The sequence below is a fragment of the Genypterus blacodes genome, unplaced genomic scaffold (genome assembly GCF_046128005.1).
Source record: "Genypterus blacodes isolate CSIRO-AG114 ecotype Tasmania unplaced genomic scaffold, CSIRO-AGI_Gbla_v1 ptg000032l_1, whole genome shotgun sequence".
Taxonomy (NCBI): Eukaryota; Metazoa; Chordata; class Actinopteri; order Ophidiiformes; family Ophidiidae; genus Genypterus; species Genypterus blacodes.
The window spans coordinates 6,187,333-6,215,000 of NW_027466845.1; the positions used below are offsets into that span (position 1 = coordinate 6,187,333).

At 47.6% G+C, this 27,668-nt stretch overlaps 1 protein-coding gene across 5 annotated transcripts in view; it reads right to left on the bottom strand.

The window, feature by feature from the left end:
• The window catches only part of LOC142995407 (muscleblind-like protein 1), a 59,097-nt gene that overhangs the window by 25,107 nt on the left and 6,322 nt on the right, over positions 1 to 27,668 (bottom strand). For 4 of the 5 annotated variants that reach the window (XM_076146439.1, XM_076146438.1, XM_076146436.1 and 1 more), the window contains exons 1-2: positions 27,139 to 27,230; positions 13,257 to 14,258 (exon numbers count right to left, since the gene is read on the bottom strand). In XM_076146439.1, coding sequence (XP_076002554.1) covers positions 13,257 to 13,430 — 174 coding nt within the window. In that variant the 5' untranslated portion in view covers positions 13,431 to 14,258; positions 27,139 to 27,230. Of the gene's footprint in view, positions 1 to 13,256; positions 14,259 to 27,138; positions 27,231 to 27,668 lie in introns of those variants that run through there. The other variant, XM_076146437.1, reaches the window with a different exon arrangement.

A 27,668-nucleotide genomic window follows, 5' to 3' on the forward strand; every position in this document is an offset into this window, starting at 1 on the left:
CACTGAACATGACATGACTGACATGTACGCCCCCAAAGCACCTATACTGTATGGAACGTTTTGTGTTCAAATATATTTTACTCTCTGGAACAAGCTGAACTTACAGAACAAAATGACTTCAAATGCATTAAATTGAAACCCCAGCTTATGAAATCAAACTATATATTGTTTTCGCTGCTGAGTGACAGATTGAGCTCCGTGTTACCAGCACCAGTGACCTCTTAGGGTTAGAATTGCTCAGAAAAAACAAAATCCATTTCATCCAGATTTCATACTGGTGAAATTCATACACTGTGTTTTAGCTCCTTTGAGCCGAGACACAAACCACAAAGATGGTTAGTGTGACCTCTGGAGTTGGTATCAGATAACAATAAAAGCAGTTTTCTCTTTCACCTCGTGTCTCTGCGCTCCCGAGACGGCTCGGGTCAGAGTGTTTGAGTCACGGCGCTGGAATGTTTTGTTCTATTCCACTTCTGATGAGTCAGAGGGGAACGTGGCAGAGGATCACGCTGCCACGCCCCGACGCTTCCAAGTAGGAAGGGCGAGGGGGGAAAAAAAACCGAGAGAGAAAGTCATACGCAGCGTGTAGAGATGCTTCTCGTTACACACATGTGGTCACAATCACACACACACTCACACACACTCACTCTCTCCCAGTGTTGGGTGTCCCTGCACTGGCACACGCAGCTTGTGTCATTGCCTCGAGGTTAAGGCAGATAAGAGAGGATTAGCATTCATTACTCCATAAAGCAACGATACCGCGCCAGCACACATCTACACACAGACACACACAAACGCACAGTAAATGACCATCGCAGCCTTGTACTGCTCTGACAAAGCCAAACACAGAGGGGAAATAACGATAATAATACAGAACGACACAATCCTTTGTATCACTGACAACCGCAGAGCTGGAAAATAATCAAGCGGAGGCCTTTGGGGGTATTCACCAGGAGTTCTGACAATGGCAGAAAAAAAAAACCCCAAGGCCGCTATAAAGAAAAGTAAGCGAAGAAAAAAGGAACGAGCAGAGATTCAGATTTGAGAATTTGATGGAATACCTCCCGATTTATTGACATATCCGTGCTGATGTCGTGCATTTCCTCATCCAAGGTTTGGGCTGAGCTGATCGATGCTCAGCATAAAGGCGAGATTTGTTAAGAGCAGTAAAACAGAGCCACGTGTTTCCCCGGAGACTTCCACTTTGCCAGTCAGTGCGCTTTCAAAACGGTTTCCACACTATTATACTGCGATCAAGGCAATAAATCCTCTATTTCAAAAAAAGTTCCATACACGCCCTAATGCAAGTTGAATTGGCACAAATGTAAGGATGCTTACTCGGAGCAAGGCGGCCAGATTAAGCGTCTGTAAATGGGTTTATTAAAGCGTATCAACGTCTTAATGGGAGCACGCCGCCTGTTTGCTTCTCAATGGGCGGACTCGCCTCATATTGCGATTACCCAGCACAACGTGTACACTCGGCGGCGCGCCTCCTATTGATTCTGTGCGTGTGTGCAACTTAATCGCATCTTCGCCTTTAATCACAGCCAGGACTAAAGCTCGAACGTACCGACTGTGAGAGAAGAAGAGACAGACACAGAGTGAGGCGCACTCAATTATAGGTTAAGGATAGATTTTGTTTGTGGCATACATCAGGGTGAAAAGCATGCCACAGTGTGTCTTAATTCCCTTCCTCCCACACACACACACACACAGTACACACACAGCAGAGGGCCATCACCCCTCCTTCCTCACGTAGCGCCTTCCGGCTGCACACTCATCCGCATCGATCCACATTGATCAAAGTCAGTTTGTACCACTTCAGCAAAGGATAGGGGTGTGTGTGTGTGTGTGTGTGTGTGAGAGCAGGGTGATCACCTTCATCTCTAAAAATTACATGTGTGGCCACTTCCTGTTTCTTGTCACATACTTTGCCCTCCGTCTTCAAATACGGTACGAGAGAGAGAAGCTGCAGCGACGGGCAGAGCACAGCACCAGCTGGCCTAATATCTCTCTCTCTCTCTCTCTCTCTCTCTCTCTCTCTCTCCCTCTCTCTCTCCCTCTCTCCCTCTCTCTCTCTCTCTCTCTCTCTCTCTCTCTCTCTCTCTCTCTCTCTCTCTCCTCTCTCTCTCTCTCTCTGTGTGTGTGTGTGATGGCTGAGCCTGATAATGCTGTAATCCAGTTAAAGCCTTTTGAAGAATCGCAGCGTCCGATAGAAAGCCCTACAACACGCGGCCATAACAATAAAGGGATATTACGCACATTCTTCAATCCCTGCAGGCCCAGACGGGGCGAACGACACGGCTCCCCGTCCACGTCCGCGCTCCGCTCTGTTATTGCTTTCTCTTCATCCATAACATCTATCTGTTCTTTCCCCTTCATTTGTCCATCAATGTCCATGTTACACCATTTGATGTCTGTGCAGCCGTCCATCATTCCCCCTCTCTCTCTCTCTCTCTCTCTCTCTCTCTCTCCCTCTCTATCACGCTGTCATCTCAGTCGCTTTCTGCACTCTTTCCAGTCTTTGGTTATAATCGGCGTGCTTGATACGCTCGTCTCCTCTCGTCTGCGCCTCATTTTTACAACCGCTCTGTTATGGAATCAGACATTTCTCAGGTCATTTCACAGTTTTTGCTTTTATCAGGATGCTTGAGACGGAAGAAGAAGAAGGAGATGAAGAGGAAGAAGATGCAGGTGAATTTCACAGTCTGTCGAATCGACTCCGGTAAGAAAGAAAAGATAGAAAGAAGAAGAGAAGGAGAGAGAAAGAGAAAACCGATGGTGTAAGCAGCAAAAACACATCCGCTCCTTGACGGTCATGAAGGATCAATATTGCACGGAGACAAAGTGCTGCTAAAGAGTATGGTTTCTGTTAATTAGCACTTCTCTAATGATCTCTCTCCTTTCCTTTTCTTGCCCTCTCCCTGGCTTCTCTCTCTCCTGTCCCCTCCCACTCCTTCACACACACTGTACTGTACGTCTCTCTTCCATTAAAACACTCTCTGTTGCTCGGCTTCACCGCGTCTCCCTTCTCCCCTGTAAAGTCCGTCCATCCCGTCTTCCTCTCTCAGCAGAGAGGAAGCCGAGCAGGTTCCTTTCACCAGCCTGATAAACACCCCGCTCTCGAGGAGGAGATTTAATGAACCTCTCATTCCAACCCCTGATTATTTTCTAATTAAAGGAGTGATGGGGGCAACCGGTAATTTCACCAATGCTTGTTTATGACTGCAGGGGGAAAACAACACAAAAGACACGCAGCCCAGACAACAGAGAGGGAGAGAGAAAGAGAGAGAGAGAAAGAGAAAGAGAGAGAGAGAGAGAGAGAGAGAGAGAGAGAGAGAGAGAGGCGGAAAATTACATTCAGTCCAGGGATTGGAGGTCATTCAGCACAATTGTTTATCGTCACACACACAGTGTAAACATAAACATATATACAGCAAACGTATAAATCAATCTACAGCTGAACTCAGTCACACTCACGGTTCATCCCAATTCTATTTGTCCAGTCCACTTTGGTTCGATTTGCTGAGGGATGTACATTCTTATAATCTTTGTTTCATTATGCGAGAGGCCAAAGGTTCCACATCACGTCTCTATAGTCTGGTCTAGTCTGGGACGAGACAGAAGCAGGAACACGTAGACTGGAGCAGCGCCACGTAACAGAAACATAGGATACGACAGATCCCAGTTATACAATCCTTCACCTATCCTTGAATTCACTCAGGGCGAGGTTTTCAGCGCTTTTATAAGTCATTCCACGCAGAGAAACAGAAATTCCGGAATGGTGTTTTACTCAATTCCACGCTTTACACGGGGAAAAGCAAAGAATCATGAGACAACACTGACAACAAATATGGAAGCGTTCCGAATAAAGCTCAAATAATTTACGAGCTAAACCAAGTCTGCATGATTTGGTTTGGAAAGATTGGCTTGTGGTTACGGCCACATGTACTGAGACTGAGACTGAGACATCCAAAGAGAGAGTGTGGTTCAAATAAGAAAGGAATGTGAGGCCATTACGGCAGCGCTGGTGAACATTGGGGGCAATTGTAGCACTCTAAAGATCGGCCTTATGGGGAGGAAGAAGGAAGTCATTTGCTTCAAAATGTTGTTATCCTTCACCCAGGGAGCCAAAAGGATGATGTCTTCTTCATAAGCCTGTAATCACAGTAATTACCCCCCGTGTGCTGGAGCTGCAATTGGAGCTTTTCGCCGTTTTAGCCATCAAGCCAAATTACAACTTTGATATTAATTTGATTAATCGTGCACTAATCTACACATAAATGCATCAACAGGAATATGCGTGTTTACACAGATTTCGCTCCACTGTTCCATATTAGGAGCAATAAAACGGCACATCTGTTCTTTCCTTTCTAGTTTGACCTTCTGAACGCGCTCGCTTCCTGTTTTCATTTCCTCAGCTCTGCACCATGATGTGACAGCTACTGTACAATGATTTCCATAATAGCGCATAAACTCGATTCAATCAATTCAGAATGTCCAATAAACGTAACGGTATGAGACTTTGCCTCACCTTCACTTCCTGTCTGTAGCAGACTGCAATACCATTAACCAGGAAGCAAAGCCACTCTAACGTGATTACCTACCTGAGGTGAATATTCATTATTGCACAGGACGGCACCGACTTCGCTGAGATCAGTGTGTGGCCGACTGCGCTTAGAGGGCTGGTTTTGTTGTTTGCTTGTGCGTATGTGTGTGTGTGTGCATATTTATGTGTCCGGTGGGTTAAAAGTGAAGGATTACGCCTCCGAGGCTCGGATCCGCACGGCGCCGGAGCTCCCGAGTTCAGAAGAATAAGCGTGGGGTCGGCGACGGAGCGCTGGAACAGGAAAAGGCTGGAGTCGGCACCAGAGTTTGACCTTTAGCCACGATGTATCTTTCATTTGGTTTGGTTTGGCTTCAGGTTGCACTCGAGGAAGTGCAAGAAAACACTGCTGCAGTTTTTCTTGGGTGTAACTCGCATTCTCCTTCATTTATTCAGCTGATCTCAATCTGTCCTCGACCTTACTGACTGTGACGTCGTTCCACATTTGAAGCCATTTCGGTCATTAAAGAAAAAGCAGGACGCGTTAGGTACAGAAGTCAACAACAATGTGACTCACCTTACTCCACTTATGTCAACAACAACAACTACTACAACAATGGAGGTCTCACAAGTCATGACAGAGCCTCCGTGGCTACAGGGAGGTGAGATTAGAACGCAGGTGTGTGTGATGAGCTTCAGGTGTTTGCGATTACTGGTGAAGCTGGTGATTAGAGAGAGAGGAGGGTGTCTGATGATGATGATGAGGATGAGGGTGGTGATGCAGTAGCTGTAATACATTCTTTCACATTCACTCTTGGAACGTGTATGGAACATTATGAGATACGTCAACGTGTTCATGATCGTTCCTTAATGGAGCGAATCAAGAGTCCACTGTTCCAATAAACGCTGATTCCAAATATACGCAAAATACTGCTGCATATTTCCTTCTGTTGGTCTGAGTTTCAACATGTTCTCAGCTGGTTTCTCGGCAGGAAACCCGGGCCAACCGATTTTACAAGGCAGGTGTGAAAGCGCCCCTAAGACAGACGAAGGGCGCCACTTAAAAAAAAACAAAAAGCGGTAGAACGAGAGAACAGGAGAACGACAGAACGGGAGAACGAGAGAACGGGTGAACGAGAGCGACTTGGCAGACGAGCCGACGTCCTGGGCTGAATTGATGCTCTGCGGCTCCCCCCCCCTCCACCTTCACGCGCCGCATTCTAATTTAAATGTTTGTTTTCCCTGCATCACTTCAAACCGAGCGCGACGGAGCAGCGACTGAGGAGGAGGAAGAGGAGGAGGAGGAGGAGGAGGAGGTAGAGGAGTTTCCCCTATATTTGCCCCCTACACTATACGTGGAGAAAGAAGGAGGAGTGTGGATGTATTAGAGACGGGCTAACAGGAGGAGATCGGCCCGTAAGTGATTAGATATTCTGTTCACAACAACAACAGCAGCAGCGGGACATCACGGCTCAGCACGACTCGGAGATGCTGATCTTACATTCCGCCTCTACCTGCTCGCTCAGGACCCTACAGCTTCACACACACACACATTTACAGAGCAGATTTTGTTGCCGGGGCGAGAGAATGCTACAGTTTAGAGTCCATTCACAATAACGGCCTCCTGTGAATCAAGTTAATGCACTGTGGGGGATGAAGAGTGGAACAGTGAAGGGTGCCATATGGGAAGATATATGGAGGGAAGGGAATGAGGCAGATCGGCTGTTGTTGTAGGAGGAGGTGGAACTATTCCTGAATGTCCTTGTATGTGTTTTGGCTCTGATGTTATTGTGTCACGTCTCCATGCTGATGCAGCACGTTTAAAGATGGATATGCGTGTGTGTGTGTGTGTGTGTGTGTGTGTGTGTGTGTGTGTGTGCTGAGGCAGCGTATCCACAGATGGATGCAGAAACGGTGGCCTCTCAGAGGACAGAGAGACATTTAGAGGAGAAGTTCCTGGGGAGAAGTCGCACATGAATCGAGCCAGACAAAGTTAATAGCTGTTGGCTGCGTGTTCCACTCTTACCTCACTGCAATATGCTAATAAAAGCCTCCTTTCATAACGCTCTGTGTAGGCTGAGCTATCGGAGGAATCTGATACGGTATATCCTGTTTGGTTAGGACCGAAAATACGCTCTATAAACGGATCGGTGCCGCTCTGGATAACATCCGAGGGAGGACGCCCACTCGCTCGCCCTGTTTTAGCCTTTTCTGAGGTTGTCTCACACCAGTAACAATACTCTGTAAACACACACTCCAGGGGATTCTTTGTACACACACACACTCTCTCAACTTTAAATACGTCCCGGGCTGTGACCTCCAGGTGACGGACTGACGGTGCACGAAGCCAAAAAGAGTGTGTGTGTGTGTATGTGTGTGTGTGTGTGTCAGTGTGTGTGTGTGTGTGTGTGTGTGTCCTTCGCTCCGACGCTTCGCCACCTTGTCAAACGCTCCAGACAAAGAGATGTGCGTCCCCAAAATACGATGAAGGGCAATAAGGGGAAAATGATAAAAAATCAGTGTGTGTGAAATGGAAAAGAAGGTGTCTGAGCTGCCTGGAGGAAAGAGAGAGAGGGGGGGGAGGATGAGGGAGGGGCTGAGACAGATTAAAAGACGTAAATGAGAGGAGAGGATGAGAGCGGAGAGCATGACAGCAGAATGCAGATACACAGCAGATTAGCGCCGTTGGAGTACGTTTGGAGTTCTTATCCAATATACCGCATCCCTCTGAGCACTACACACATCTACACACTCTCTCTCTGGCACACATACACACACACACACACACACACCGACGCCTGCTTATGACTGGGCTGTCTCCTCGTATCTGCTCTCTGTCTCTCCCTCACACACGCAGACACAAACCATATATTCCTTGTGTTACTTAGCTTGTGTGTGTGTGTGTGTGTGTGTGTGTGTGTGTGTGTGTGTGTGTGTGTGTGTGTGTGTGTGTGTGTGCGTGCGTGCGTGCGTGTGTGTGTGTGAGGCTTACACTCAACAATGCATCTTATGAGCATTGTTCACTTGGGACAACAATCTGTTTAGCATTTTAGTCATAAAAAGTGTCGACCTAAACTCACATTACTTAGATTAATGCACATTAACTGAGGTTTATTATAATAATATTATATTAGCTTTGTTTGTTCAAACTCCTATTTTTTTTTAAATCGGAATTATCCGTTTATTGCCTGGGAAGTTTGGGGAATTCAGAACAAATATAAAAAAGATTTTATTACAATGCGGTTCATTGTCCTCACTGTTGGCAGGTGTGTCAAACCCTTCAGTGTGTGTGTGTGTGTGTGTGTGTGTGTGTGTGTGTGTGTGTGTGTGTGTGTGTGAGTGAGAGAGACCACAGGGACTTACAGACAGACCTTGGTACGCCAAAGACACGCTCAGCGATGCCGGTAACTGCCTTTTTCAAAACATTAAATTAGTTTATATGCTTCTGTGGGATCTTGGGATTTTGTGCTTCTGCCTTCCTTCCTTTTCTAGTCTTACATATACGACTTTTTTAAAACCTCTCCAAAACACACAGTGGCTGGATCATGACGGCCTTCAGCAGGCTTCAGTCTAAAACCAGAGAAGACGAGTGAAATCAGAGACGGAACACTTTAGGAAGGAGACACAGCGGCACTAAAAAAGGGAATAAATGAGGGATAATTTCCCCTTAACGCCACATTAACCTGTCAGCGAGTCTTCAACACCTTTAGGCCAGACTGAAGATGAAGGTTTGTCTGTCTGGTTAACAGCAGCCAGACTGTGTTGGAGCAGCGAGCTACGTTGTTTAGCTACTTGGGCACAGATTGACTCAAACTTTTCACCCGGCAAAATCCGATATGAGGTGAAGTAAAGTGCAGCCCGGCCACGTCGAGCGGAAAGTCAAATCAAAAGCAGCCATTGTCCGCAAATGGAGAGAGGGAGGAATTGTTTATCTGCCGGACAATTTGCGACATGACTGGAGCGTTATTGTGAAAGTATTAGCCTAGCTTCCTGTTTGTTGCCCGCTGCAGTCAAATGACCTGCATTAGGGATGATGGCAGCGCCTCTGGAGGAACTGCAGGAATGTTAAAGAAAGCGATGAGGTTGTTGGTTTATGCATGAGCGGTCAGTAATGTGTGCGAGGAAGGAACACTGAGGGATTGTGACGACGGTATTAGCATCTTTGAATCTAATCAGCTAGCCAGGAGTCACGGAGTCAAAAGCTAAACAAGTTAGAGAGAGAAAGTCTTGGTGAATGGAGGCGTTCACGTCCAGCGATATCGCATTAACGCAGGCAGAGTGAGCGGGGAAATGTTTACCAAAGAAGCTTCCTCTCTCAGACTGAGAGATGGAGTAAGAAAAGTGTAATAAAATAAAGAAGAAAGACTCAAACTGGCTGAAATTGACTGGATTTGACTTTTAGAACCCTGGTTACAAAGTTCTATTGAAATTATTCTGTTTTTCCGATATTTCTCCAGTTGTGCTTTAACGCCGTGCCGATTTTCATTTAGAAAAATCCATGAGCCGTCATATCAGAGGGGAGGAAGAATAAGGAGGATGATCGATACACAGATTTGTATGATAAAGCAAACAAAAGCTTTAAGTTATTCACCATAAAAGCCTGGATGAGCCTCAAACACTCAAGGTTTGTATTAAAATAATGACTGTTTTGGTGTCCGGTGTGCAGAATCTGTCAGTCAGGATGTTTACACGCATGTAAACATTGATTACACTCCCAATTAAGCCATTAAATGGATTGAAATCAGTGTAAATCAGTGTGTGAGACCTAAAGTATCCTATTGTAAATCAATTTCATGGCGCAGACAAGACTGTAGCCCGCAGCATGTAAACATCACTGTGTGTGTGTGTGTGTTTTGCATTTGAGCGTGCCGTCGGCGTTGCAGCAGAGGAATTGAACATAAATCGTGTTTTTATCCTGTAGTCATTTCCCTCCAAAGCTCTCAGCGTTTAAAGATAAACAGAAGACAGCGGCAAGCACATATAGCACATATAGATTTTTTTAATATCGCACTCATCTCGCCGTGTTCCCGCCCTCCTGGAGGCCGTAATGCAATCAGGACTAATTCATATCCGTGTCGGCTCTGGCGGTAATGTTGTTTTCTGTGATATAAGTAAATAGGTAAATTAGGAAATCCTCAGAGAAGCTATTAGTCTGCATGTAAAGACTGAGTAACAGCCTCTGCTTAGCGCTAAATTATGAGCCGCGAAACAAATAAGGGGACAATTCCTGACAGGCGAGACAAAAAGAGGAATTCCGACGTAGCAATCACGCTAACAAGAACGCAGCCGCTTCCTTTCACGCTCCTCGCCTCATATATTCCTGTTAAGACGACTCGTAATGGAAACGAATCAGAATGTGTCTCACTATTTAGCAGGTTTCAGCGGGAGTGAAGGGTCTCGACTGTTTCTCATTAAATTGCTAAATGTTTCCATGACTTATGCAAATTCAACGAGCTCGCCCAGGCCGGATATCCCTGTGTGATACTTCAGGTTCTGTCCGATTCTGCTCGACCTTTTCCCGGATTCACCCACGTTGCTGATATCAGATTTACAGACACGTCACTGAACACACAACCCGGCCCTTTATAGCCGTAACGTCCATTTGTTCAGCAGCCTCTTTTCCCTGACTCGGTCTCTGTACTCGGGCCCACCCTGCTGCAGACTCCCCCCCCCCTCCCCCCCTCCCCTCTCTGTGTTGCTCTTTGGGCTTCCTTGCGCCTGTTTCCAATCTCGGCGGCGTTAATGGTGAGATTTTATGGCGTTTCGAGCGCCTAAACACCAGCAGATTCTCCGTTTATTGGCTGGCTGTGAAGGCGTGTCCCTTCCTCTCTTGCTGCTAATGGCAACAAGCTGCTTCCACTCCAACTGAGGGAAAATCCTCTCCGCTTATTCATCTAATTATCGCCTGCTGCAGATTTTTTAGTTTTTTTTACAGCTAAGACAGAATCAATGCATGAACTGACCATCTGACCTCCTTCAATTACTTCCAATGACTAAACGCCGAATGAATTGTAAAGTTCGGCGGTGCATCCTGATGGTTCCATCTGTCCCGGTCTTGACTGATGGAGGGTCAGGTCTCTGTCACATCAGCCAATCCCACGCAGCCGTGACTCATTTCCTGCTAGCCTCTCTCTCTCTCTCTCCCTCTTACCCCATCACATGGAACTTTCCACTGCCTTCAGTGCTGGCAAACACCTTTCTCTCTTTTTGATTTGGAGACAACAGAGGGAATGTGGAAGAATGAAGCCTATAGCAGACAAAAGGGAAAGTATGACAAACGCCTCAGCAGACGAGGACAGAATCAGTGTCTGAAAGATAAAAGATACGTGGGGAGAGAAAAGGTAGACGTCTGAGGAAAGGGAAGAATGTGTGTGAATACAGAAGAGAGCGACCAATATGGAGTTTTATGTCTTTGCCTTCCTTCCCTGGCCTGCATTTCTGAAGAATGAGGATCGCTGTGGCATGACAAATCTTCCTGGAGTGCCAGGCCTGTACCACCCTCCGCATCCCGCTGGCCGTCCTTCCCAATCCCAGATCCCCTCTGCTGCATCCAACGAGCTGCGCGTTACGCATTCGTCCACGGATAAAGCAGATCGATCATTCTGTCAGGGCGAAACCGGGGGGAGGCAGACGCTGGAATGCCCCGGCAACACCCCGGAGCAGGTTTCTGGAGCTACACGCTTCCTCGCACATTCCCTCCCCTCCTCTCCTCCCCTCCTCTCCTCCTCCATCCCTGCCTGTGCCTGTACCCGACCAGAACCGCCCTGACCCGTCCCAGCTCCAGCCGAGCGGCCCGTAGAACAGTAATAACAGGAGAGAACCCCCCCCCCCTGTAAGAAGCCATGCGAGGACTTGGCCCCGGGCCGGCCTGACTGACTCTGAGCCGCGGGGGCTCCGGTTACGCTGAATAACACCCTGTGGTGCCAATCAGATAGGAGGCAAATTACAGGACACAAGCAGAACACGGCTGGAGAGGAACACAACAATCTGTGCCCACCTGAGAGGGGAACACACACACACACACACACACACAAACAGTACGACCCAGCTCCAGGGCAAAGCTTTGGGATAATGAGAGACAGTGATGAATCTTTATAACAAGGAGGAACTGCACACACACACACACACACACACACACACACACACACACCACAAATGTGATCTCAACACATTACTCCATGGTTGTTAGGGGCGTTAAGAGGTGCTAAACATGTTGGCATATCCAATTAGAATTCAGTATTAAATCATATTATTTTACTGTTCTGATTATGTTTTGATGATTTCAAGCATTTCTTTACAAAACCGGACTTTATGAACTTAATCTCTTTATTCTGGATCATACAGATTCGCGCCGAGCTGCATCTGTCCTGGGGATAAACGTGAGATTTCTATTGGAATTGCTGCAATTACTTTGGAAGAAAAACTGATAAGGAAACATGGAGCGACGCCACGATGTCACCATGTTGATAAATCACCTCAAAGTTTTTTTCCAGGATTCAGATCAGCATCTGGAATGTTCCGAGTTCTTTTCCCAGACTCGACCTCAAACATCAGCTGATTACTTTTACTTTCTAGACGCCGGCTAAGAAACAAACAAACAAACGATCCTTCTCCTCCTCACAGCTACTTGACACAATCACTCAATGGAACACAGTGAGGTTTGTTTTCTCCTTCTTCGTCTCATTTTTATGTAAACTAAAAGCTGAAAGGCCTTAAACTCGATTTCTTGTGACTCAGATCAGATTTTCCTCCGAGGCAGTGTGAACAAACCAAATCTGATTATCTTATTATCAGATCGGACCACTTGCTTATGCTTCTGGAACCTCTGCTGTGCCAGAAGCAGATCAGCCATGGAGCCATGGAGCCATCGCCACCAAAAGATCAAATCTGGCTCAGGAAAATCAGAATTGAGCACAAACTTTCCTCTCCTACACGCGGATTACAACGTTCTGTCGTGGCTCCTTCCTCTTCTGAAGCTATTTCCCTCTTCCTCTCTCTATCTCTCTCTCTCCAGTTTGAGTTTTTCCCTTCCCCGTCCTCTGAGGGAGTGGAGCTGCGTGGTGGGAGTGTGTTGTCTTGGTGCCAGGGCAGAAATAGACAGTAAATTACAGAGCCTTTCTGAGAAACACCCCACTGTGCTGCATGACCTCGAAATAACACACAGACGTACAGCTGCAACACTCTCACACACACACACACACACACACACAGGGACTACACAGCACGCTGGCCTACTTCTACAGTATGTATACTTCTCATTCAGCCTGTTGATGTGACACACACACACAACTCGTGCCAACCAACAGCACTGCTCTAAAGTTATGAACCGCCGAGGGAAACTGTGAGTCTGATTCACAGATGTTGGAGCAATTAAAGCGTCATCTCCTATTACCAAGGCACACACACACACATACACACACACACACACACACACACACACACACACACACAAACACACACATACACACCATGTACACATACACACCATGTACACAGATACATATTCTTCCGCGTATCACAGTTCAGCCCTGTGGTTAGGCGTGCAAAACAATATTTCACTCGCAAGTAAAAATCGCTCCTCTTCCCTGTCCAGAAAGACGGCATCAATCTTTCCGATCCTCCACCACAACATTTCCTGATACTCAACAACTCCTGGCATTCCCAAAACTCCCAAAATCAAGCTTTCCATGGTACGGGGGGGGACACTCACCTTTAGGGAGTCGAAACAGGCGATGACTCTCCCGTTTTCCACTTGGCAGCTCTTGGCCGGGTGGGCGAACTTGCACTCGCTGTCCGGCCGCGAACACGTCCCTCTCTGGAATTCCCGGCAAACCTCCAGCGTCAGCCACTTGGTGTCACGCATGGGCATCAGGTTCACCGCCATGTTGGACGGGGAGCGAGGGGGATCCGGCGGCTGCGGCTACGTGTGTGTGTCTGGACGCTTGTAATGACGCTGGGACAAATGAGATTGAATGAGGAAAGGACATGGGAAGACGGCGGCGTTAAAGAGGCTCTCTTTCTCCGGGGGTCGGGCTGTGAGGCCTGGGACTCGCCTACCACCTGCGGCCCATCCTAAGTGTCTGTTTGTGGCTGTAATAAGAATCCTTCACCTCCTGTCACCAAGGGCCTGGGCCGGTGACAGCCACAGAGGTTTGCTTTGTAATCGCTTCCTCAAACACACACACTCTCTCTCTCTCCCTCTCTCTCCTTCTCTCTCTTCTTCTCTCTCACTCCTCTTTTCCTCAGCTGAACTGTCAGATGAGATGAATGGCAAAACACATTATCGATCGAGTTGGCCCATGATGAAAAGATGCGAGGCTGCAGGAGGGAGTGGAGAAAGGAAGGAGGAGGAAGAGGAAGGAGAAGGAGGAGGTAGCGGGGGGGTGGGGGAGGGGCGGCAAAAAGAAACGATCTCCTTCCGCTCGCCGGCGGCGATAAAAAGCCGCCTGTCCTCCGTATCTGGATTTGTCCGGAGAGGAGGGAGGAGCGGCCCCCGGTTTTCCACCGAGGAGGGCCGGGTGGAGGGGATGGGGAGATGTGACAGGAGGAGGGAGGTGTCAGCAGTGTGGAGATTGGCTCAGTGGATGGGGTCGGCGTGCCCGGCGCTCCCGGTGTGGCTGGAAACTCCGGCAGACGCTAACAGGCACAGAGGCGGAGGCTGCTTCACTGGAGCCAAACAGCCACAGGGGTCAGAGAACGGAGGCACTTCTCTCTGCGAAAAGGAGGGAACAGTGTCAGTGGAGCAGCGTTTAACACACACACACACACACACACGGGCCACGCAGAGGTCGACACACACACTCCGACACACACTTAGTTCCACACATGTTTCCCCATTCATCGTCTCAAATCGTCTCTCCCGCACGCTCCTGCAGCGGCCCGCACAGACGCTGCCAGGCTGTCAAGTGGAAAATCACATCAAACAGTAAAGCTCCAGCGTTCAGGCGTGAACGATTTCTGTAAAGAGGAGACGGCGAGGAAGAGAGGAAGACGGGAACGCCGGGAAGAAAATTGTGAATGTACTTTTAAGTATATCTCTGTGTGTGTGTGTGCGTATATCGCTATCCTTGTTTTCTCAATAATTATCACAGGCAGAGATCAGATGCTGAACACTCTTCATCCTCCTCTGCCTCACTCCCTCTCTTATGCACACACTCCTCCTGCTCTTGTTCCGGCCGGAGGCGACCACGTCACAGTTAAGGTCAGAGGTCAGAGAGGGAGCAAAGTGTTTTCATTCCACCTGAAGCGTTGAGTTACTTTGTCTAATCCTCATAAACCCCCTCTCATAATTCTCTGCATTCAGACGCGACACTGAACATATTTTCACGATACATTAGACAAACTGATTAAATGAATATTGGCTGGCCGTCGTTCCTCTCTGCTTCTCTTCTGTCAGCCAGCGTGTGTCGCTCGGGTCAAATGGAAGCGGTTGTGCTTTGTAATTATTTTCTGTTAGATTGGGCTCCATTTATGATCATTTTTATTTTCCCCTGCAGCTGTGTGTGTGTGTGTGTGTGTGTGTGTGTGTGTGTGTGTGTGTGTGTGGGTGTGGGTGTGTGTGTGGGTGTGTGTGTGTGTGTGTGCCCCGCTGCACCCTGGCATCCGGAGCCTTTTCCTACACGCTGCCTATGCCACAACCAACCAACCAACCAACCTCCTCCTCCTCCTCTTTCTCCCCCTCCTCCTCCTCGGCTGTGGTGGCAGAAGCAGAGGAGGAACCCGAAGGCAAAATGTTTGGAAGACAAATTGAGCGAGGACAGAATGGGACAGTGAGAGAGGGAACCTGGTCCTTGTTCACACACACAGATTGTTTATGTGTCACATTCTCTTCTCTCCTCCTATCGGGTGCAGTCACATCTGGGGTGAACTACTTCTAGAACCCAAACGCTGATATTTTGAGCTGTGTGTGTGTTTGTGTGTGTGTGTGTGTGTGTGTGTGTGTGCGGACGAAAGCAAGGGGCCAGGCCGGCTCCCTGTATCTGGCAGGCAGACTGCGGTACTGGGAATAGAATCCAGAGAACATTACCAATGCATCAAATGTGGAGTGGCAACATTTGTCCACTCTTACTCACATTCTGACCTCCGCTATAACTCTCTGTCTCTCTTTCTGTCTCTTTCTCTCTCTGTCTCTCTTTTTCTGTCCGTCTCTCTGTCTCTATTTCTCTCCATTTCTTTCATTCTTGCTGCCTCCCTGTCTGTCTGTCTCTCTCTCTCTCCCATACGGATGAAATTTTCTTCAAGTAGACAAAAGGACGGGCAATTCTGAAATAATGTTTCCCTGCACAAAAGTTCAGCTTTTCACTTTCACTTACAGAGTGTAAGTGTACTTTTGTGTGCAAGTACACAGGGAGAGAGAGAGAGAAAGAGACAGAGAGAGAGAGAGAGAGAGAGAGAGTGTCAGTTTGAATCCAGGAACACATTTTTCCCCATACTACTTGATTTCTTAGGGTTGTGGAAGGTCTTCTCCTTGCGTTCAAAGGTCGCCGTGGATACTAACTGGTGAACGCTGCTCATCATAGGAAGAACACGCCTGTTGTTGCGTGTAGTTCAATCCCTTAACAGCAGATTTTACAACTCGACAAAAATTCTGTAAAAGACATGAATTTTGATCTGAACTCTTTTTCTCAAAAGGTCTTATACCTTCCCTGTTTCATGCTGTGGGTCGGTATTGACTTCTGGCTCCCTCAGAGGCCGACCGCATATTCCTGCTCTGCTCAACACTCAAGCTCCATCAGCAAGTTCTCTCAAGTCTGACTGATTGAAGAATAAACCTATCAATTATTCATTATAAAGGGAACGCCCATAGAGGAGCACTAGGCCATATTTGGAGAACATTCCTGCATTGTGACGTTGCTTTTACCAGACCGAGTTCACAAACATCCTCTACCACAGTGAACAAATCATGAAAAAGGGAAAGGAATGACTCAGCAGGGAGTCATCGCTGAGCTGATGAATGATTGACACTAAGGCCATTAACCAGAATTCTCCAGACTTTATTCTAATTTTACCGAAAACATAATACAAAACCAGCGGTGAATAAAAAATGTGTGGCTTGAGTGGTGCTTACAAATATGAAGATAAAGGTTTGAAACTCAATCTTATTCTCAGAGGGATAAGAAATACAAGAAAATTCACATTCTCTCTCTCTCTCTCTCTCTCTCTCTCTCTCTCTCTCTCTCTCTCTCTCTCTCTCTCTCTCTTTGTCTCTCTCTCGCTCCCTCTCTCATGCAAACGAAATACCAGATTTTGGCCAATGAACCAACTGTCAGAGGCCATGAGTCTGTGATTGGTAGGGAGAAAGGGAAATATGTGGAAGGAATAAATACTGTGTAACTTTGCCTTGGTTAATGCTTAATAAGTCGCTATCACACTTCTGTGTTGCGCACAATCAGTTCACAGTGGACGATGGGTTAAACTGAGACCAGCGACGCAGTAATGAAGAAAGTGAGTCAGTAGTGAGGCAGCACTTTGCACAGACGACAATGTGACACACTGCGAGTCCGGGGGCTTGTGTTTTTGAGACTCTTGTTATTTGAAGCTTTACTTGTTGTCCTCGGTGACATACTGTTATTAAATGTTACTGTACATTTGTTGAAGCGTTTTTCTTCGCGTTTCTTCAAGTCGAGTGTGTGTGAGATCGCGTCTTGCCTTATTTCCGCCACCAATATCATGTTTGCCTTGCGTGTGTGTGTGTGTGTGTGTCTATTAGCAAGATAATGGCAAGACAAATCAAAGAAATTGCGTGCAACCTTGTTTAACATTATTTTTTAAGACCATAGACAACCATTCAGATGTCATTGGCAATGTTAACCACTAGATGGTAGCAGAGACTAAATACGGCACAGCCAGCCTTCACACACGGTCTACCACTGGATCCGGATCTGGATCTGGATCCCTACAATCTGGAAGACGTGTTAAGAAATACATCTTCAGATATGACCTTTATTGATACTGATTCAGTGAAGTACAAACAGTTTAAGTGAATCTTAAGTGGATCTTTAAGAGTTAAGGAGCTCAAGACAGAATAGTTCTGCTACTAATGAAGCATCGATTTCCATGAATATGTCCTCAAGTAATAAAGACAGAGATATTAAGGTTACTAAGGGGAGGTTTTGAATGTCAAGGATGTCTGATGAACACAGAAAGGCGTGTTTTGGATATGACTGCAGCTTAGAGAGAAATATTTGGCCTCTGCAGAGGTTTGTGCCCTCTGAATGCTTTCTTGTAATGAATGTTGCAGTTTTAGGGGCCAGAAATTAGAAAATTCATTTGGCAAAAGCAGCACGCATGGTCAAGCCAAGAATTTCGCAGAAGAAGAAGAAGAAGTTGACAGAGACTCAGTTTATAATCTATAAAATAAAGTTTGTATTTTCACACAATACTTCTATAAGATGCACGCGTGGAACAAGTGAGAGAGTGAGAGAGCGACAGAGAGAGACAGAGAGTAATTAGACGAGTCTCACGTCAAAGCAGGGGATTGGAACGACGGGCTGAAAATGTGAGAAATGACTCGACTGTTGCAAAAATATATAAATAAATGAGTCATCAATAAGCATCTTAGCATGTGTGAATAATGCATGTGGCCATTTCCCGTAGCCAGAGGCAGGAGATATTATTAAACCATCAGATCAGCCAGCCAAGGTAATAACTGTTGGGAGAGGAGACGGAGTTGGACCGGGGATATTACACAATGCCAGCAACCTCCTCTCACACACACACACGCACGCACATACCCCATTAAAAGTATATGATGATCTCTAATGCTAAACATAATGAAATCCAGGCCAAACATTTTCCTTCCCCTCCTGAGCAGCTCTGCCTGTTGACACGGCGGTAGCACAGAGCGGAGTGTGTAACGCTCAGAGTGTGACCGGGGTTCATGTGTCTCCTCTTTAAAGAGAGCCACCTGATCCCCGCGTTAATCCCTCAGCTAAAACCGGGGCCAGTCCTTTGGCGAAACTCGGGATAATTTCATGCCTGCGACACCTCTCCAGGAAAAACACACAGATTTAGCACGGCCGGGCTTCGAACATACCTGACTGTTCAGACGACTTTACACACACACACACACACACACACACACACACACACACAGGAGTTTATTAAGTTGGAATGATTTAATGATGTTCATGTAGAGGGCTTGGGATGTGCCTGTGCCACACGTGTGGAGTATATGTGTGTGTGTGTGTGTGTGTGTGTGTGTGTGTGTGTGTGTGTGTGTGTGTGTGTGCGTGCCTGCGTGCCTGCGTGCCTGCGTGCCTGCGTGCGTTCATGTGTGTGTGTGTGTGTGTGTGTGTAGGAACGATGGCAAGTATGTTTTGCAGTCGGTGCAAGGCATGCCGATAGAAATGCAAGCCAAATTCAGCACAACATCTGAGAGCAATAGGGAGAGGGAGAGAGAGAGGGAGGGAGAGAGAGAGGGAGGGAGAGAGAGAGAGAGAGAGAGAGAGAGAAAAGAGTGAACAGGAGCAGAGAGGGGAGAGCACGGGAGCCATTTATTCACCTTGGATGACTTCTAGAGCGAGTAGAGGCAGAGGGGGGCCGCCAAGGCTTGCTCAGAAGTAAGAGGAAATCATTTTCTCTAAAAACATAATTGCTCAATAGAGTAATTTGATCTGTAACAGGGCCGATCTTCTCTCGTATTTTTCTGTCTATCGCTGAAAAACTCTGTGTTTGTTTAGGCGGCGAGCAGACGGCGGAGACATTCCTCAACTACTCCAAATTCCAAACCAAAAGGGCTCCAGATTAGGATTTCAATTCTCCTGTAGTATGTCAGGGGCTTTAGGGAACACACAGTACTTAAAAAGGTAATTTTTGCAGCCAAGGTTTATCCAACAGGTCAGACAGATCAGGGCCTCCATATACGCAAAAATGCACCAGAGACGGAAAAGAGTAGGAGAACGGCAAGGAAGGGGGCGAAATCCAGTAATGCGAGAGGTTAAAGGGCGCTGAGTGCAGCAGCAAAGAGCAGATGCTGGAGGGTTCATATTACACCGCATCACCAGCTGACCGGGATATCATCTATATACGACCTGAGCTGCCCTTTATACTGACAGGAGCATCGGGGACGGGGAGGGAGGGGTGAGGCGGTGACAGAGGAAGAGGAAGAGGCAGGGGAAAACAAGGTGGCAGGTACCAGGCGAGGAGACAGGGGAGGGAGAGCGGCAGCATACCTCCGCCAAGGCCAACGGCCCTCCAATTATAGCTGGCGTCGTCACGAGCCGATCAAATTCTGCCACGTACGAGCCTCTAATTATATCACCAGATGAGAATTAGAGGATAGAAAGTCTGCATTTATAAAAAGAGGAACTCGCTGCAAACCGTGTCTAATTAAAACGGTTTGATTCGTTGAACCGTGCAGCTGAAACTCACACTTTACTCTGTGCATCTCAAACTTTTTTCCTTCGGCAAAGTCTTATCCAAAACAACTATTTATGAGCAAACGAGCCATGTTGGACTTTAATTACAGGTTTTCTTTCATTCAATCCTTCTGGTTGAACGAAAGAAAAACGCTCCAACTGTGTTCCACTTTATTAAAACACATCTTTGTGCGCTCCATTAGTAGGTGTGCGTCTTCAAAAAAGATAGATTTCACACGCAGATATAATTTGAACATTGAATCGCAATCACTTACTTACAAGAAAAAACCAGCGCAGGATATTTGATGAGAAAAATGAAGGAGTCATTTTGCGAGGAGTCGAGCGTTCTCCCCTGCATCAGAAATGTTCATTACTGGCCACTTACCTAAAGCGCCGCTCCCTCCCCTGCTGGCAGACGGACGGCAGACAGAGAGGGAGCTGAAGTGTGGCTTATAAACAGTAAAAGACTCATTATGTGACGGAAATAACAGCTCCTCTAAATCAACACGTTTCCCTCTGCGGCGCGGCGAAGACGCAACCGGCCGCGGCTCGTTACTGCAGAGAAGGCTCACTACTTGTCATTCGTGGCGACGGCTTTCTGTGAACGAGTGGACGTGTCGAAAATGGACAAGGTTGGAGAAACGTTGGAGAATTTGGTGAGGAAAGTGAGAGAACCGTGTGAAAGTTTGTCCTCGGTGTGTCGGTGTCAATCTTTGAGTGAAAAGTAATGGAGGGAGGTGAAGACAACACGGAAGGAATCACAGCAACAGTCATTTAACGGATTCTTCCCCTGGATCACGCCGAGCTCACCCACAGGGTTTCATGACAACCGTTTGGTGAGGAGGTAGAGAGTGGAGAGGAGAGGAGAGGAGAGGGGGAAGAGGAAACACGTTCTGTTTCAGCCACATTCCCGCGTGATTGAATCTTGACACGTCTCATCCCTCATCATTTATCCGCAGCTGATCTTCTTCTTCTCCTTCTTCTTCTCCTCCCTTTTGTGTTTCCCTCCCCCCTCCCACCCTCGCCAAAAATCTGCTCCTCTTCTCGGAGAGTTGCGCTCGGGGTATCACGTGGCGCAAACAACTTCGCCTCGTCTTTTAATAGTCGCTGTCCTCGTTTCATTCGGCTCGCCATCTCTGCCCCCCTCCCCTTCCCCTCCCCTCCCTACCCCTCTCCCCTCCGTCTCCCCGCTCTCTCCTTCTGCTGCAGCGCCACGTTAATGTGCTGCAAGGTCACATCTACCAAATTCCGTGTTCAAAAGCAAGGGCAAATTGGTTAACGGTGTCTGTTCCAGCACGATGTCATGGCTTTTTTTTTTTTTTACGGCAAATCATATGAAAGGCATCAAGTTCTCAAAAACGGCCTCTGTGAAATGTGAGCTCCAACGCCTTTTAGACGCGCCGCTAACGAGGTTAGAGCAGGTTGCTGAGGTGACGCATTGTCACGGGACATCGCCAAGCCGTAGAAGTCAAACTCTTCTATCACTTTGTAGCATCTGAGAGTTCCATTTCCTGCTTAATCTCATCACCGGCTTCAAACTAGTCAGCTTCCTCCCGGCAAACATCTGACATGACATTTCCCTGAGACCTTGACTCCACCACCACCTGTCTCTCTCTCTTTGCTGTTCACCACATGACCTCCTTCATTCCTGAGGCCCGGCTCAGTGTTATGATTTAATACAGTTACATTCAGATATTGTGTGTGACTTAAGAACCAAACAAACAATGACAACTCTGAGGGGTTAGGAGCTAACGCGGGAAGTCGTGAAAGAGTCCGTACGACTAATGAACATCCGTACGTTAGCTGTGTTTGCACTGGCTAATGAGCCTGTAACTGCAGCACACGACATGTTATTAAATCACTGCTCATATAAAAACAGCCTCAGCGTGTAATGGACTCTGTTGCTGCTATTTGCTTCTTTCACTTTATGTTTGAGCTTGCAGACAGCTGCTTGCAATGACTTTGTGTGTGCGTGTGTGTGTGTATGTGTGCGCGCGTATAAAACAGCTGACTGGTGACTAAATGCTTCATGCGAACGCTGTTTGTTTATGACCCGTAAGGAAATATGTTGCTTGCTGCAGTAATATAATATGTAAAAAAAAAACAAGATCGCATATCCATCAGTGGTTAATAGCCAAGCCGAGGCAAAGGGGAACAGCCCTGAGCCGTGCGGCAATTTAAGACTAGTGGCCGCAATCGTTAGTGCAGCCGTACACAAGAGGATTCTATGCATCTCCCATGAATACAAACGAAACAGCAAAATACTAATCAAAACAGACAAATATCTACATTTACTCTAACACAGATTCTGGTTATCTGGACGCTGCTTTGGTTGAGCTCAGATCTCAGCAGGTGGGTTAGGTCGCCATCACGGGGCTGCTGGCACTTCCACTTTCCTACAAAGCTGTTTACTTTGAGCTCGTGCTATATGCAGTATTTCTTTCTCCTGGAAATCCACAGGCTGCTCTTTGCATAGAAACTTGTTTAATTGTGACTTATGGCACTGCAGAGCCACAGGTTAGCGGACAAATGAGCTCCCTGAAACGCACAACAAAGCTACAGAAACAATCTATGATGTAACTGCAAACAGAATGCTGTGTTTGAACAGAATTCTCATTTCATCCTGAGACGATTCTGACACAATAACAGCAGCCTGAAAGTGAATCGTGCAAACTGCAAATTTGCCAAATTTGTCGGCCAACGTTCCTTATCGTGACAAACTGATCATAGCCGCTAATGGGTGCTGGTAAGTTTCCCATTTCGGCGTGGAACAAATTAAGACAAAGGAAAACATTGTGTGCGTGTGTGTGTGTGTGTCTATATCGAGTCACTATAAAAGCTTTCCCTTCCCATAAGAAGCAGAGGGTGAAGGACATCTAGGGAAGATTAAAGAGCTGAAACACTCCGGGGAACAGGCATATTTATAAAACGGAGTGGAGCTATCAAACAGGTCCCACCCATGTGGAGTATGTGCTGCGGCCTCAGATCTGGATCAACATCTTAAGAGCGAGCGCCGGCCATGCTGAAACTGTAAACTACTCCATTACCACGATATTTCCTCAGATTGTACCATCAGGGTAATTTTAGACCTCATCCCATGGCCAGTGATACACACACACACACACACAGACACACACACAGACACGCATTATTGACTACAAAGCATGACACAGCAGATCTGCCTCGTCGGCAGAAGATACAGTACATAACTGCAAAGATGAATGGAAGGTCAGTCAGTGCATTTATATTCAGAACACGAGGGTTTGAATAATATGTATGCATATGCACCACATCAACTCTCTCTCTCTCTCTCTCTCGCTCTCTTTCACACACATAAGCACGCGCAATCCATGAGTCCCCTCCTCCCAGCTGTAAGACAAACAGAGGGGAGCAGAGACGGCGAGGGCAGTCAAGTGGCACGTGTGTAAGCTGTCGTCTGCACAGTGATATCAGGGCAAGTGTTTAAACAGCCTGACATGAACATAGAGCAGGGGAGGGGGGGAGGGAAGGGAAGGAGGCAGGAAAAGAGAGGAGACAGTTATACGTTAATAGGAACGCAGTGATGACGTTACACATGTAAGTGTGCGTTGTGCAGAGTCGGCTGCATGCATTGTGTGAACGCTGCACCTATCTTTGCTCTGCTGCAGCGAGGCGACCCGGTGCCGCCTGTGCCTGTGCCTGTGTGGTGTAATGCAGCGGCAGCAACGGTGTCACTGAGTTCATGGACATAAACTCACCCACTGCCAGACCAGTCTGCTCCTCCCAGGAATAACAATGGGGGCGAGAGTGTGACTGTGTGTGTGTGTGTGGGAAGGAGGGAGGGAGGGTGGCTTGAGATATACATGGGGAGAGAGTCAGACAGGCAGAGACGTAAAGAAAAATGACAGCGAGACAGATATAGAGAGAGAAAGGGAGTAGGAGATAGGAGATAGGAGATAGGAGTCATCCCAGCTGTAAGAGGTGTCATCTGGCTCCCTGCAGATGACAGTGACAAAAAGTAGGTTTCCCACTTTGAAAATGCTCCCTCGAGTGAATTTACAACTCGGCATGTGACATTTGAAGCTCTGGACCTTTATCAGAAGGAAAAAGTCAAACACAAACACACACACACACACACACACACACACACACACACACACGGAGAAAGAGAGAGAGAGAGACGTTCTTCCTTCTACCGCACCGACTCTGTCTCTCTCTCTCTCTTGCAAACGTGCTTATCTAGAGGCCGTCTGAGAGCCAAGACGCAGACAGATTGGGACGATGACGGTTCAGACTTGAACTGAAAGGACAGAGACGGACGTGTGGAGGGGCGGCCATGTGGCTGCACACAGAGGGAGGCTCAGGCACCAGGTAGTCAGCATGTAATGAGACACACACACACACACACACACAAAACAGGAAGGATTCATGACACTAGAAAATCCTTGAGAGGAGACGATCACTGAATAGAAAGAAGCCCAGGAGCTGAAAAGCTTAAGCGATAAACAGTGTTGACGATTACGAGGCTCACTAGTGAAAATGATGATGATTTGGCCTTCGGCAGTGGAGCGTTATTTTGGATCGAATCAGGAAATACCAGAGGAGTGAATGCATGCCGGAAAGAAACCGTGGGTGATGGGCTGTCTGAATCACAACCGAGGGAAAGTGAAGAATTCCTGACTTGGGATAATCTGCACTCCTCAGCTGTCTGTGAGCAGTGATTCAGTTTGACACCTTAATCTGTGGAAATCACAGAGGGCTCCTCTGTGGAGCCAACTGTATTTACTATAGATTACATCTTCCATTGGTGTGCATTAGTCCGGTGACAGCTTTGCAGACGGTGGGGAAAACGGCCATCACGCGCCATCGAGTGACTCGCCGTGATTTTTGCCACTCGCCCAAATGACCCGTAATGGATGGATGTCCTCGCAGGACTCCGCCCAACCATTTGTCTGGCAATCTCCCTGTCGGTTACAAGCTCAGCGCTGATTCACTCCTCGCCCCAAAGCCACGGAGCCACGCTGGGTCAGTTACATGCACGCCATCATCGCCCCATGAAGCCGAAACACGTGGAGGGGACTGACTTTGATTTACATGATAATCGATTCAGTCTAATAATCTAAAGTTTTATCTGAGTGTAGACATACGGAGCAACTCGCCTTCACCTGGATCACAGCGTCCAGCCTGGTTGTTATTTTCCTGCCTAATTTAATAATATAGGTCAGGGTGAAGGCATCTTCGCGTCTTTAAGCACGTCCGTCACAACACACATGCCGCTCATTCTGCATTCTACACACTGTCCCGTGTCTGCTCAGTGACAGTGGAGATGACATCGCCTCCAAAGGACCGATCAGCAGAGGGATGAGAAGAAAGAGAGAAGGTGGGGGGAGGGACATGTTCCTTCTTTTAATCAAGGGCTGGCACTCTCTCTCTCTCTCGCTCTCTCTCGCTCTCTCTCTCTCCCTCTCTCTCTGTGTAGGTGTCCCTCGCTCAGTTTCTCTCTCCCTCTCTCTCTTGTGTGTCCCTCTTTCTCTCCCTCCCTCTCTCGGTGTAGGTGTCCCTCGCTCTCAGTCTCTTTCTCTCCCTCCCTCTTTCTCTCCCTCTCTCTCTTGTGTGTCCCTCTCTCGCTCTCCCTCCCTCTAGCTCTCCCTCCCTCTCTTCGAGTAGGTGTCCCTCGCTGTCTTTCTCTCTCTGTGTAGGTGTCCCGCGCTCTCAGTCTCTCTACCTCCCTCTCTCTCTCTCTCTCCCTCCCTCTCCCTCTCTCTCGCGCTCGCTCGCTCTCTCTCCCTCTCCCTCTCTCTCGCGCTCGCTCGCTCTCTCTCTCTGCCTCTCCCTCCCTCTCTCTGTGTAGGTGTCCCTCGCTCTCAGTCTCTCTCCCTCCCTCCCTCCCTCCCTCCCTCCCTCTCTGGCTCACAGTTGTTCTTGCGTGCTGTGATATTCAGTATGTATCCGAGTGCCTCTGTGCTGGAGCTGCTCTATACTCTAATGACCTTGTAGATCTGCCAGCTCTGATCTGCAGAGGCTTCTTCTTTTTCTTCTTCTTCTTCTCCTTTTGTTTTTTTTTACCCCAGAACCGCCGAGAGCCAAAGAAGAAAAGTCAGCCGGAGAAAGAGAGAGAATAATAGGAGGGAGAGATAAAAGAGTGGGAGGAGCGAGGAACTGAGACTGCGAACGTGAGGCAGAGGTGTCGGTGAAGTGTGTGTGAAGAAGAGCGAGGGCACGTCAGACAACAGAGGAACTACACACACACACACAGAGGCGGTGTCTTTGGCGGTGTCAGATTTGTAAATCATGACTTCACAAATATCAGATTAGATCATAAATTCCGTCTGAAAGTGTGATCAGATTCATGAAAGCAGACAAATACACCACATCATCGTCTGCATACGCCTTTAGACCTCACACACACACACAGTGGAAAAGAGGGAATACTAAAGTGACTAAGAGTCTTTCTTTAACTTCATTGTAGAATTTTCATTTGTAGCATACTAGTATAAATGTATCCTGTATATATTGTGTGTGTGTGAGTGTGTGTGTGTGTGTTGATGCCTGTGTGTGTTAGTGTGTCAGACAGGCGCAGACGGCGTGGGTAACACGGGGAGTTTAATCATTTCCGGAGGGCAGCACTCGTGTAAACATCACAAGTCCTGTCATTATACAGAGGAAGTGTATGGGCGTTCATACGTGTAAGTGTGTGTGCTTCAGATTGTGCCTGTATGCCTGTGTGTGTGCGTGATTGCGCGTGCCTTCATTCATCCATAACTGTGAATTGCGTATATGTAGTTGCGGCGTTACCAGTAGGAGTCAGACGACAGGGACTGTCAGCGTAGAGAGACAGAGACGGCAGACTGTGAGGAGAGGGAATGTGTGTCAGCCTCTGTGTGTGTGTGTGTGTGTTAGTGTGCATGTGTGTGTGTGCAACTCTGCGTAACGTTAAACACAAATGTTCTCCATTCTTTTGTCTGCTCCTTTCCACATAAAACCATCCTCCCTCACACAACAACACAGTAGCAGTTCAGCACAGTGTCCATCTGCATGTGAACACACACACACACACACACACACACAAAGCAGCAGGGACAGGAACGAATGCATCACACTTACATCCAGATGGTGAATAAAAAATGTGAAAGCGTTACGGCAGAACAAAGCAAAGTACATACACAGGGACAAGTCCAAACACACACAAAGTCACCACACACACACTCTCTCACACACACACACACACACACTCTGTAAACAGCAAAGACTTACTGTATCTCTGCAAGGACTCATCTGACTGCTGCTGAGGGGAGAACGGAAAGTGAAAACCTCATGCTTTGCTTCGCGGCACTCCTCTCTCTTTCACTCCCTCACGTCCCTGCCCCTTCCTCCTCCTCCTCCTCCTCCTCCCTCCCTCCCTCCCTGTCCTTCACTCCCTCCCTCGCTCGCTCACTTGTTCTCCCTCCTCTTCCCTCTTGGCAGAGCCCCTACTGTATTCGGATACACCGGGCTCCATATAAGGCAGCGCAGCTAAACGTGTCACACATAATTTATCCACAGCAGACTGAGAGTTCACCTTTCGCAGCGCACGCTTGGACCGTACGCCGCCAGGGAGGAGGAGGAGAAAGAGGGAGGAAGCAGGGAGATTGACACGGGGGTAACTCCACTCAGACAAACTTCTGCCGTCAACAGCCACGCTCCTACAATTTCACACCGAGTCATAGTGTGTGTGTGTTAACAAATCCTGACAATCAGACCGTGAAAGCACTACCAGAGACCAGATGCAATTCACCTGTATTCTC